The sequence below is a fragment of the Bubalus bubalis genome, chromosome 9, assembly GCF_019923935.1.
Source record: "Bubalus bubalis isolate 160015118507 breed Murrah chromosome 9, NDDB_SH_1, whole genome shotgun sequence".
In the NCBI taxonomy this organism is placed as follows: domain Eukaryota; kingdom Metazoa; phylum Chordata; class Mammalia; order Artiodactyla; family Bovidae; genus Bubalus; species Bubalus bubalis.
Window position 1 is genome coordinate 102761427 of NC_059165.1, and position 12742 is coordinate 102774168.

General features: G+C 49.5%; 1 protein-coding gene across 3 annotated transcripts in view; it reads left to right on the plus strand.

Moving 5' to 3' along the window:
• The first annotated feature begins 2615 nt into the window (after positions 1-2615).
• The window catches only part of LOC102414504 (cytochrome P450 4F6), a 34537-nt gene continuing 24410 nt past the window's right edge, over positions 2616-12742 (plus strand). The window contains exons 1-5 of one of the 3 annotated variants that reach the window (XM_006047682.3): positions 2616-2754; positions 3176-3403; positions 11442-11586; positions 12206-12259; positions 12343-12470. In XM_006047682.3, coding sequence (XP_006047744.2) covers positions 3206-3403; positions 11442-11586; positions 12206-12259; positions 12343-12470 — 525 coding nt within the window. In that variant the 5' untranslated portion in view covers positions 2616-2754; positions 3176-3205. The other 2 variants (XM_006047683.3, XM_044948271.1) reach the window with 2 other exon arrangements.

The window sequence follows — 12742 nt, forward strand, 5'->3', positions numbered from 1 at the left end:
CATTTGTATCATCTCTTTTTAGATTCCACATGTAAGGGATGTCATACGACATTTGTCCTTCTCTGTCTGATTTACTTCACTCGATATGACAGTCTCTAGGTCCATCCATGTTGCTGAAAATGACATTATGTCGTTCTTTTTAATCAGCCCCCAAACCTTTGTGGCTTAAAACAATGGCTACTTTATTTTCTCTTATGATTCTGCAAGGCAACTGGGAACCCTGCGCTGTCACCCAAGGCTGTGATCATCTGGAGGCTCAGCTGGTTGGACCATGCAGATGGCTCCCTCTTGTGGCCCGCAGGTGACACTGTCGGCTGGGAGGTAATCCAAGGCTGCTGATGAGAGCTTCTCCACCTGGCTTGGGCTTCTCCATCGTATGGTGACTGAGTTCCAAGGGATTGTGTTTCTAGAACAGCACGTAGGGCTTCCCTGGTGGCTCAGTGGTAAAGAATCTGCCTGCCAATGTAGTAGACACAGGTTTGATCCCTGGTCTGGGAAGATCCCACATGCTGCAGAGCATAAGCCCCTGCATCACAACTACTGAGCCTTTGCTCTAGAGCCTGGGAGCCACAAGAGAAAAGCCCATGCAGCAACGAAGACCAAGCACAGCCAAAAATAATAAATAAATAAAATTATAGACATAAAAAAACTTATAAATTTAAGCTGCCAAACCAGTCTAAGGCTCATAAGGCATGGTACTACCTGACCACACAATGTTAGTTAAACACTGTCAGGCCTGATTCAAGGAGAAGACAAAATAATTCCTCCTCTCACTGGGGACAATGCCAGAAATTTTGCAGCCATTACCATCACCTTGGTGTGTTAGAGTCCAAAGTTCTGCATTTCCTAGATGTTGCTGCTATTGCTGGTGCTGCTGGTCTGAGGACCCCATTTTGGGTGGCCAGGTTTTACAGCTTGTAGCTATAAAGGTCCCTTTCTTCCCTAAACAGTTAATGAGTTCTGAATATATGCTAAGATTCGCTTTCACTAGTCCTGTCTTATTGAATTACTTCTCTGTGTGGCTGGAGAGAGTTATTGCACCTCTCTGGACCCCTGTTTCCTCTTCTTTCTTCTTGCTTCTCCCCACCCCTCTCTGGCTAGCCCTGCTGCTTCTCACCTGCTCCCTCCTTGCTCCTGGCTCTTTTCTGGATGGAACTGTCAGTGGCTGGATCCACCCCAGCAGAGAAGAAGAGTCTAGGATGGTGCACCCAAACTTGCTGGGGGCTCCAGGCTTCCCAGGTGGCTCAGTGGTAAAGAATCTGCCTGCCAATGTAGGAGATGCATGTTCGATCCCTGCATTGGGAAGATCCCCTGGAGGAGGGCATGGCAACCCATTCCAGTATCCTTGCCTGGAGAATCCCATGGACAGAAGGGCCTGGCTGGCTACATAGTCCATGGGGTCACAAAGAGTTGACTTAGTGACTAAACAACAACAAGGACCAGGCACCTGAAGCCGGATGAAACCTCCTGAAGCCATCCGAAGCCGGATCAGGTAGACCTGGAAGAAGTAGGGGGTAGCAGAGGTGGGAGAAGAAATCTGGGCATCTCTCCAGCTTTCTGAGATGCAGGAAGAATGTCTGAGCTTCTTTCATTCAGCAGCTGCATCCTTCAAACCCACCCTCATCTTTTAGCCTGACCATGAGGAGAGCTCATGGGGGGCTGAGACCACTTTACAGGGAAATTTGGGAATGGGATCTGGAAGAATTTGTGTCCCCTTTAACGCTTACATCCCATGTTCCAGAAGGGAAGGCTGAGCCCAGAGAAAGTGAAAGTGTTAGTCACTCAGTCGTGTCTGACTCTGTAACCCCAGGACTGTAGCCGGCCAAGCTCCTCTCTCCATGGGATTCTCCAGGCAAGAATACTGGAGTGGGTTGCCATGTCCACCTCCAGGGGATCTTCCTGACCCAGGCATCGAACCTGGGTCTCCTGCATTGCAGGCAGATTCTTTACCGTCTGAGCCACCAGGGAAGCCCAGAGAAAGTGGGCACAAACCACAGTGAGAGTGAGGCTCCCCACTCGGGATCTCCCTGCTCTGCCCTCCCCTGTGTGAACCCTGCTCTCTACGAGTGCCTCACAAGCCTTGCACCTCATGCTTCCAGATGCTCTCTTCGACTGAGACATTTTTCCTCTGAATCTAACGTGGGTAATTCCCAGTCAGGCTGGATTCTCTGTTCCTGCTTGCTACAGTCATGGCTCAACACACACCCTGGGCTGTTGGGAGGAAGGACTTGAACTCCTGCCAGGCTGTGTGCCCTAAAGGGCAGAGGCTTCAGATCTCTGAGCTTCCTGATTGTGTGCTGAAAAATGATGCATGATGCCTTCCTGGCACACGCATGGAGAGGAGCCGCAGAGATGTTTTGGAACAAGGCTGGGCCAGGCCCTGCTCACCTGGCACCTGAATGTTCATGCTTTGAGTGCCACACCCTAGCCTTGGAAGGGCAAGGGGGTTGTAAACTTGGGGTTGTAAACTTGGGGTGCAGAGTCACCTTTGCTTGCACCCCAACAAACCCATGCGGGAGGTGCTGAGTCCTGAGAGTTCAGGGTTTGTGCCATGTGACCCTGAGCTGGTCTCTCTGGCCAGATACCTCCAGTTTGAAGTCTTGGGCTGGACGCCAGCTTGGGGAGGAGGCACGCAGGGACTGGCTGTCAGGCAAGCCCAGCCTCCCTGCCGTTCAGAGGTTGGGCCAGAGGGAAAGAGACCTCCCAGAAGGAGGACGGAGGAAGTTGTGTGGGACAAGCCGCTCCTGACCGAAGGTGCTGGGCTGATGTTGCTGGGGCCGAGGGTCTGGTCTGGGGCAGGAAGTGGGTGCTGCCCTAGACAGGGTAGCTCCAGAGAGAGAGACGCACACCCCCGCCTTCCCCCTCCCCGGGGATGGTGGTTTCCTTGCAACTGGAGCTCCTGGCAACCTTCCACTAATTCGTTTCTTCATCTGTCTTTTTCTTTCTCTCTTCTCTCTCTTCCTTTCATTTCCCTTCCCTTTCTCTTTCTTTATTTTCCTCTGTCTCTCTTTCTCTCTCCCTCTTCCTCTGAATTTCTGTTTCTCCCTCCCCTTTCCCAGTCCCTGTCTGTCTCTGAGCCCTTCTTGCCCATCCCTGCCCCTCACTCCCTTGCTCCTCTCCCTCTTTCCATCTCTGCCTCACAGCTGACCATCACTGTCTCTTCCTTCATCCTCAGGACTCACCCTCCACCCCACCTGACCACAGGATGCTGGAGCTGAGCCTGTCCTGGCTGGGACTCGGGCCAGTGGCAGCCTCCCCGTGGCTGCTGCTGCTGCTGGTCGGGGCCTCCTGGGTCCTGGCCCGCGTCCTGGCCTGGATCTACGCCTTCTATGACAACTGCTGTCGCCTCCGGTGTTTCCCGCAGCCCCCCAAACGGAGCTGGTTTTGGGGTCACCTCGGCCTGGTGAGTGGGGGCAGCAGGATAGGTCTGGGGGATCAGGCAGATAGACTTCCTGAGGGTCAGGAATGGGGCTCAGAGAGCTGGGAGTCTGGGATTAGGCTGGGGTCTGTGGTAGCAAGGGAAACCTCTTGCCTCACCTCCCACCCACTGGGTCCAGTCCTCTCTTCTCTGTCCATCCTATGCTCCAATGCCTTCCTTCTTCTTCTTTTTTAAATTTACTTATTTTGCTCACCAGATCTTAGTTGCGGCATGCAGGATCTTCAACCTTTGCTGTATGTGGGAGCTTTAATTGCAGAATGCAGGATCTAGTTCCCTGACCAAGGATCGAACCTGGGCCTTCTGCACGGGGAGCATGGAGTCTTAGCTACTGGGCCACCAGGGAAGTCCCCCCTGTGCCTTTCTTGTTCCCCAATGCCGTCCTCACCCCAAGCCTGTTTTGGGTCATGTTCCTGCTTGTCTTCCCCACATTTGTGCACATTTGAGGGGCTCTCAGGGTGGGCCGCAGAGAGCTGGGCCCCGTGGTGTCCCCACAGACTGTAAGGCTGGTCTTGAGGCCTCCTCAGAGCCACTGTCCAGGATCTGTTCCAGTTGGACCTTGGGCCAGCATCTACTCCTCTGTGGGCTTCTGGTTCCCAATAGGAATTAACTATGAGCCCCACCCCTTCTTCCCCCATGGGGTCAGAGGAATGTGTGGACAGTCTCTCCTTCTCCCTTTCCTCAGGCACCTTCATTTACCTATCTTGCCTTCCACCCCCAAGACGTATCAGTGAGCCCTGTTGCCCAACTTGGATAAAAGTGGACCACTCTCTTTTTCAGAATCACTCTGCTCTAATGGTCAAACTTCCTGCAAGGAGGCTTCTGGCCCACCTTCCTAGCCTTATCCTCAGAGGCCTTTCCTCTGTGTTCAGTCGGCCCCTTTTTGCCACAATCACACTTAGGATTTTGTCATCACCCGTAAGGGCGCCACCTCCAAAACCATTGATCTGAGGATTGCATTCTCTGATCACAACCCGTCTTCCTTTGAGCTTCTGTTTTCTTCATCTCCCATCCTAGATCCTGCCAGGATATCCAGTCCCTTCTACACCGCAGTCCAATGGCTTCCTTTCTATTCTACTGCCTTGGACACCTTTAGCTTAGATTCCCATCCTTTGTACTTGGGCTGTGGTGTCTGGCCAATTGGGCTTTCCTTCATAACTCTTTGAATAAGAGCTAAACCCTCCAAGCGCTCTGATCTTTTCTCCACGATGATGCTAGAGGTCACAAAACAGGACAAAGAGGTGACATGAACATCCCCACCTGCCCATTCCCAGTGGGCTTTCTTCTGAATAAAACCTCTGATCTGCTGTCTCAGAGCTGTTTTCACTCACTGCCTCCATTTCTCTGTTTGCTTTCTCCTGCTCCAGTCTGGTCCCTACCTCCATCTGGCATCTGCTTCTGCCAGATGGCTGTGATCTCTAGGTCTCTACATCCCATGGACTCCATCCAGCCCCATCTCATCCAACTCCCAGCAGCTCTCTGAGCTTGTGGACCACCCTGTCCTCCTGAAACCTGCTTTTCCTCTTGGTTCCAGCACACACCCTCCTCTGGTCTCTCCCCTAATCCCCATAGCTCCTCTGTCTCCTCTTGGCTCCTCCTTTGCTCCATCTTTCCATGTGAGGAACCCCCGCCCCCAGCATTCTAACCCTTTCTCCTTCTTCTGTTTCTTCTGAGGATATTTCCTTACCTAGGACTCCAACTCGTAAGGCGACCATCAGTTTCCTCCATAAGTGAATTTCAAGTTCACATCTCTCCTGATCCCAAGGTCATCCAGCTCCTTCCTCCTCTTCTCACGTGAAGGGGGAGGGTCTCATAAACACCCCATTCTTTGGTCAGAATCTGAACTCATGGCTCCCTCCCCAATCCTGCCCCTGCCCTCAGTCTAGTGCATCCTTATAGCTGTCCACATCCCATTCTCTGGGGCCCCTGAGCCTGCCCATTTCCCTCACCCATGTACCCAGTCCTAATGTGCTGCCTCCACAATCTGTCCCCCGTCTGTCCCGTCTCTGCATCTCCTATCACCCATGGCCCCATCCACCATCATGTTTCTCCAGGAATCCTTGCCAGGCCTACTCTCTGGTCCCCTTATTGCCACTGGCATCCCCTCCATCCTCTTTCTCTTTTTAGCCCTGGATAGACTTTTCTGAAATTCCATTTAGGTCATGCCGTTTCTTGGCTGAAAACTGTTCAATGACTGCCTATCACTCTGAAGATAAAGACTAAATGTTTCCAGGCCGGCACCTGCAGTTCTCCTTAGCCTTGTGCATGTCATGGTCACTCTGAGCTTCTGCTTTATCTCTTCAGTGAACCAAGCTCTTCCCACTGCAGGGTTTTTGCTTGTGATGCAGGAAGCACTCCCCTTCCTGTGTTTACCCCCTGGATTCCTCCTTATCCTTCCATTTTTGGCTCAAGTATAACTATCTTCTCTAAGCTTCCTTTGACTCCCCCAGACTCTGCTCTCTGACTTTGCTCATTTATTGTTGTTCAGTCTCTAAGTCACGTCTGATTCTTTGCAACCCCACGGACTGCAGCACAGCAGGCTGCCCTGCCCTTCGTTATTCTGGGGTTTGCTCAAACTCAGGTCCATTTAGTCGATGATGCCATCTCGTCCTCTGTCATCCCCTTCTCCTGCCTTCAATCTTTCCCAGCATCAGGGTCTTTTCCAATGAGCCAGCTCTTCATATCAGGTGGCCAAAGTATTTGAGCTTCAAAATTTCAGCATCAGTCCTTCCAACGAACATTCAGGGTTGATTTCCTTCAGGATTGACTGGTTTGATCTTCTTGCAGCCCAGAGGACTCTCAAAAGTCTTCAACATGACAGTTCAAAAGTGTCAGTTCTTTGGCACTCAACCTTCATGGTCCACCTCTCACATCTGTGCGTGACTACTGGAAAAACCATATCTTTGACTATATGGATCTTTGTTGGCAAAGTAATGTCTTTGCTTTTTAATATGCTTTCTAGGTCTGTCATAGCTTTTCTTCCAAGTAGCAAGTATCTTTCAATTTTATGGCTGCAGTCATCATCTGCAGTGATTTTGGAGCCCAAGAAAACAGAGTTTGTCACTGTTTCCATTTTTCCCACATCTCTTTGTGATGAAGAGATGGGACCAGAATTCACGATCTTAATTTTTTGAGTGTTGAGTTTTAAGCCATTTTTTTTTCAGTCTTCTCTTTCCCCCTCATCAAGAGGCTCTTTAGTTCCTCTTTGCTTTCTGCCCCTCATCAAGAGGCTCTTTAGTTCCTCTTTGCTTTCTGCCATTAGGATAGTATCTTCTGCATATCTGGGGTTATTGCTATTTCTCGGGGCAGTCTTGATTCCAACTTGTGATTCATTCAGCCTGGCATTTCTCATGATGTACTCTGCATGAAAGTTAAAAAGCAGGGTGATAATATATAGCCTTGTTGTACTCCTTTCCGAATTTTGAACCAGTCTTCTGTTCATGTCTGGTTCTAACTGTTGCTTCTTGACCTGCACACAGGTTTCTCAGGAAACAGGTAAAGTGGTCTGGTATTTCCATATCTTTAAGAATTTTATACAGTTAGCTGAGAGCCACACAGTCAAAGGCTTTAGTGTAGAAGCAGCAGTAGATGTTTTTCTGGAATCCTGTTGCTTTTTCTATGATCCAGCTGATGTTGGCAATTTCATCTCTGGTTTATCTGCCTTTTCTAAATCCAGCTTGTACATTTGGAAGTTCTTGGTTCATGTATTGTTGAAGCCTAACTTAAAGGATTTTGAGTATTATCTTGCTAGAATGTGAAATGAACACAGTTTTATGGACTTGGCCCTGCTCATGATTAAATAGTTAATTGTCCAGTTACTTATTTATTATCCATCTCTGGATAACCCTAGATGTTTGCTCTGGGGACAAACATGATATATACATGGCCCAGCCTGTTTAATAAATGTTTGGAAATACTGTGGTGGAGGCCTGGGTAACTTGCCATCACTTCACATTCTCATCCAAGGCCAAAGGCACAAGTGTCCAGCTCCTCTCTCCCCCCCCCCCAGACCAGCATCTCACAGAACAGTATGTCCCAAGCACAAGCCCTGAGATTACAGGGCTTGTGAAAGGTTGTTGCTGAACCATGAAAAGACACTAGGATTCTTGGCCTCCAGAGAAGAAGAATTCAATCCGGGGCCAGAGACGAGGCTTGATCGCTCAAAGCTTTTGTGTAATAAAGTTTTATTAAAGTATAAAGAAGATAGAGAGAGCTTCTGACATAGACATCAGAAGGGGGCAGAAAGAATATCCCCATGCTAGTTTTTAGCTGGATGTTATATATAGTTACTGCTGCTGCTGCTGCTAAGTCACTTCAGTCGTGTCCGACTCTGTGCGACCCCACAGACGGCAGCCCACCAGGCTCCCCCATCCCTGGGATTCTCCAGGCAAGAACACTGGAGTGGGTTGCCATTTCCTTCTCCAATGCATGAAAGTGAAGAGTGAAAGTGAAGTCGCTCAGACGTGTTTTACTAGCAGTCTGTTAATGAAAGGAAGGATTGTCTTAAAACTCAGAATGGCACCAGGCCCCTCATCCATAAGATGTATTTTGGAATAATCTCGGCACCAGATGAGTAGACTGACTTGAATTTCTTGTAGAAGGGCAGATTACCATACAAATAGTTTTGTTTACATAGATCAGGGGAACAATGTCTGGGTATAACATATGGTTTGTCAAGTAGGTTCTGAGCCATTAGGTGGAACCGACTTTAAGACAGAATCTGGGATAAATGCATAGTACATTAACATAGCTTAAGACAAACATTTCCATAAGAAAAGTGCATTGGTTAACTCAAGGTTTGAGAATAGTTACCTTCAGGTGAAACCAGGTGTCATTATGGCAACACAGTATTTTAAGAGAAACCTTTTAAATTTCTATAGAGAAGGAAAAAAAATATCACTAGTTTGCTTCCTCCTGCTGCTTAAGAGAGATAAAAATGTCTGACACTTGCAGCCTATTTCCTCCATTTGGAGACCCCTGGCCTTCCTGCCTGTTACCCTCTCACTTGGAATGTTCTCAGAGAGCCCTAAAGTTACCCTTCTGACTCCCCATCCAAGGGCTTGGCTGTGGAGGCTGGTCTTAATCATGCTTTTCTCCTCCAATATCTCCTGCTGTGTGACTTTGGCTAAGTTTCTCTCCCTCTCTGAGCTGAACTTATCAGATGCCTCAGGGTCCTTAGGGAGCAAAGCGTGTGTGTTCTCGGTCATTCAGTCATGCCCAACTCTGCAACCCCATGGACTATAGTCCACCAAGCTTCTTTGTCCATGGGATTCTCCAGGAAAGCATACTTGAGTGGGATTTTCCAGACCTAGGGGTTGGACCTGTGTCTCCCGCATTTGCAAGTAGATTCTTTACCACTAGTGCCACCTGGGAAGTCCCCAGTGAGCAAGGAGCAGTCACAAAGGTAAAAATGACTTATGTTCACCTACCTGGAGCACCTGGGGGCTTGAATGGGGTGTCCTGAGGGACCGGAGAGGGTGCCTCACCAGAAAGCAACTCTCCCTTCTTCTTCTTTTGGGGGATATGGCTTCGGTTTCTTCATTTGTAATTGGCATGATTTATGGGAGTGTCCAAGAAGCAGGTTCTATCTCTGCTTCTTGGGAAGATCTTTGGTTGGGAAGATTGCCTGGAGAAGGAAATGACAACCCACTCTAGTCTTGCCTGGAAAATTCTATGGAGTGAGGAGTCTGGTGGGCTATAGTCCACCAAATGGGATTATAAAGAGTTGGACACCACTGAGAGACTAAAGAGCAATAGTAGCAGCATGGGAGTGTCCATAGGTTCAGGAAAGAGATAGATAGCTAGGATGTACTGTGAGAAATAGATAGACAGGATGTACCAGATAGATATCTATACCTAGATAGATATTTGGTTGTCCAAAAAGTTCATTCAAACCTTCCATACGATGCTATGGAAAACCTGAATGCACTTCTTGGCCAACCCAGTAGCTAGCTAGCTAGCAGACAGAGAGGATGCACTGTGCATAAAGCCTCATCAGCAGAAGGAGTTCAGAGGTGAGACGGGCTGTCTTGATTGATGGGCAGAATTAACCTGTGTCCCTTAGGGTCAACCAGGGCTGGAAAGTCCCAGGACTGTAGACCATTAACCATGGAAGGAATTTGAGGCTATGTGGATGGGCCAGAACATGAAAAGATGTAGACTTAAAACCCAGGGATAAGTCCTAAGTCCACCCTGCTACTGACAAACCTCCTCCATAGGGATCTTCTCATGTGTCCACCCCTGGGGCTGGCACCACTCCCAGGATGAGAAAAATGATTTATTTGAGCTAAGGTCATCCTCCCTGTAGGCAGAGAATGTCTTCTCCCTTGCCCTGGGATGCCCCCTTGGGACTTGGAAAGCCTCTGAGTCCCTCCCATCTCTGGCATGAAGAAGCATGGGAAGCAGAGATTCCCTCCATCTGTGCAGGTTCCCTCACACTGTTCACTGCAGCAGCTTCTTCTGGGGAGTGATGACTATTGCCTTGCTTGCATGTCCTCCTAACAGTGCAGGGCTTGAGGGACTTCGCTCCACTTCACTCACCTGCCCCCAGGGACTTACGATCTGGCTGGGCTCCATCATCTTCCTCATCATTTTCTGCCACCATGACATTGCCTGATCTGTCACCAATACCACGGGTGTCCACCTGGGACAGGTGGTAGTGGGTGCCATGGCAGTTTCTGAGGGCGGTGAGCCCCTCACTGGCAAACTTCTGTTCACTTCCCACAGGTCCCAGGGCCCCTCCTGCTCTTAGACACTTTTGGTTGTCTTTTTTCCCCCCTTTCATTTATTTGCCAACCCCGTTCTGGTGTTCTGAACATTGCTTGGGGATCCTTGCGGAGACTGAGCTCTGGGCTCTGCTGTGGTGGACCCTCCAATCTTGGTCACACAAGATTAGAGATATCCCTGATCTTGTGTGGTCTGGGTGGGTCTGAGGGAGAGACATGGGCTGGTGGACCCCAGAGAGGAAGCAGGGCTTTTGCTATTGGGGCAGGCCGAAGGACTTCTTGGAGTAATAGTTGTTGGAAGTGGGTCGGGAACAATTAATAGGCTTTTTTTTTTTTTAAGAAAACAAGTGAAAGTATATTCTGTGGAGAGGACTAGTGCACTCAGAGGCCTGTAAGTGAAAGAGTGAGCACCTGGGTTTTGAGCCATAGGGAGGGGTTCAGGGCAGCTAGGGTGATGCAGGTGAGAGGCAGAGAAAAAGTGGAGAGGAGAGTAGGGAGACAAGGGCTTTGAGACCAGGTAGGAGCAGGGGATTGATTCTGAGAGCAGTGGGGAGCCAGGGATGGTGTGGAGATGAGGAGAAACAAGGATGGGGAGTCGGAGAGATGGACAAAGAAATAGGGGCAGCAAAAGAGAGATACAGAGAAAGAGTGAGGGAGAGAGACTGAGAGAAGGACACACAGAGACATAAATGGAGCAAAAGAAAATACATATACACAGATACAAACATATCTATCTTCTACCTATTTATCAATCCATCTACCCACTTTCTATCACGTCTGTCATATCTGCATATTTATCTATATATTTTCCATTTATCCATACATCCATAATCTGTCACCTACCATCTATCTATACCTATCCATCATTTATCCAACCATCACCTAGTCATCCATCCATCCATCTTTCTATCCATCCATCTATCCACCCATCATCTAATGACTAGTGGATTAGTAGATTATCTATCTATCCATCCATCCACCCATTATCTCCTCCCACCTCTCGCCCTTGCCCTCTTTCTCTCTCTCCTGCATCATTCCCCCCTCTCTCTCAAAATACAGAGATGAAGAGAATAAGGGGACAGAGAGAGGCACATAGAGAGACATGAAAAAAGACAAAGAGCAAGAGAGAAAAGCTGACTCAGATGGAGAGAGTATAGGTCAACAATGCAGGTAGAAGAGGATAAGGGGGTGAGTGGGTGTGGTGGGTAGGGGGATGAAGCAGGAGGGTGTAGCTTCTGGTGCTTCCTGTCAAGCCTGGTCTCAACCCCACCTGTTCCCAGGCGCAAAGCAATGAGGAGGGCATGCGGCTGGTGGAGGAGCTGGGCCACTACTTTCGCGACGTCCACCTCTGGTGGATGGGGCCCTTCTTCCCCATCCTGCGGCTTGTTCACCCTAACTTCGTTGCCCCTCTGCTCCAGGCATCAGGTATCTCTCCCAGGAGCACCCCCTCCCAGCCTCTTCCCTGGCCCCTGCTCCCAAGCCCTTCCCACTCCTGGACAGACCAGGTTGAGCAGGAGAACGGACAGCATTGACAGAGACCTGCTGAATGACTCTGGGAAAGTCTCCAGTTCTCTCTGGTTGCCGAAGTCTTTTTTCAGTTTTGGGTGGTGGAAGATCAACACTATTGGTCCACCATGTCAGATGTTCCAGGAGAGGTCAGAGAGTGCTGGGGCAAGCATGATGTCCTTGGTGCTTAAAAGTGCATTTTGTAGAGTGCTGTGCTGTGCTTGGGGATTTAGGATATGCTGAACCATGTAGGAGCCATGTCCAGGTGTGCTGGGACGTGCTGTGTCACGTTGGAGTGTGTCTAAGCACATAGGGTTGTGTTGATGGGGTCCACTCTGTGCTGCAGCCTGGTCTGGTCCCCCTTCTCCCCCACCCCCACCTCCTACCTCCTCCAAGCTTCCTCTACTCTTGGCCCCATTCCTGCTATGCTGAGCTTGGAAAATTCAGACCCCTTCCTGGGAGCCTCCAGCCCCCACCAAATGTTATTACTACCCCCCACCATCCACCATGGTCCCTGATGTTCTATTTCTTGTGTCAGCCACCATCATACCCAAGGATATGTTTTTCTACAGCTTCCTGAAGCCCTGGCTGGGTGAGTAACTGTGAGTGAAGGGGATGATCTTGGGGGCCCTGGGAAAGGTTCCTTTGCTCACTCCCTGTGGCTGTCTCTGCTAGGGGATGGGCTCCTGCTGAGTGCTGGTGACAAGTGGAGCAGCCACCGTCGCCTGCTGACACCTGCCTTCCACTTCGAGATTTTGAAGCCCTATATGAAGATTTTCAACAAGAGCACAGACATCATGCACGTGAGTCTCTTGAACCCAGGGTCCCAGCTGGAGCATTGGGAAAGGGGGAATGGGCTTAAACACATATGGTCTGGAATCCTGATTCAGCTGGATGGCTTTGGGGGGTCACTGATTTTCCTCTCTAAGCCTCAATTTCCTCATCTGTAAAACTGGGATGAAAGTGAAAGTGAAAGTCGCTTAGTCGTGTCCTACTCTTTGCGACCCCATGGACTATACAGTCCATGGAATTCTGCAGGACAGAATTCTGGAGTAGGTAGCCTTTCCCTTCTCCA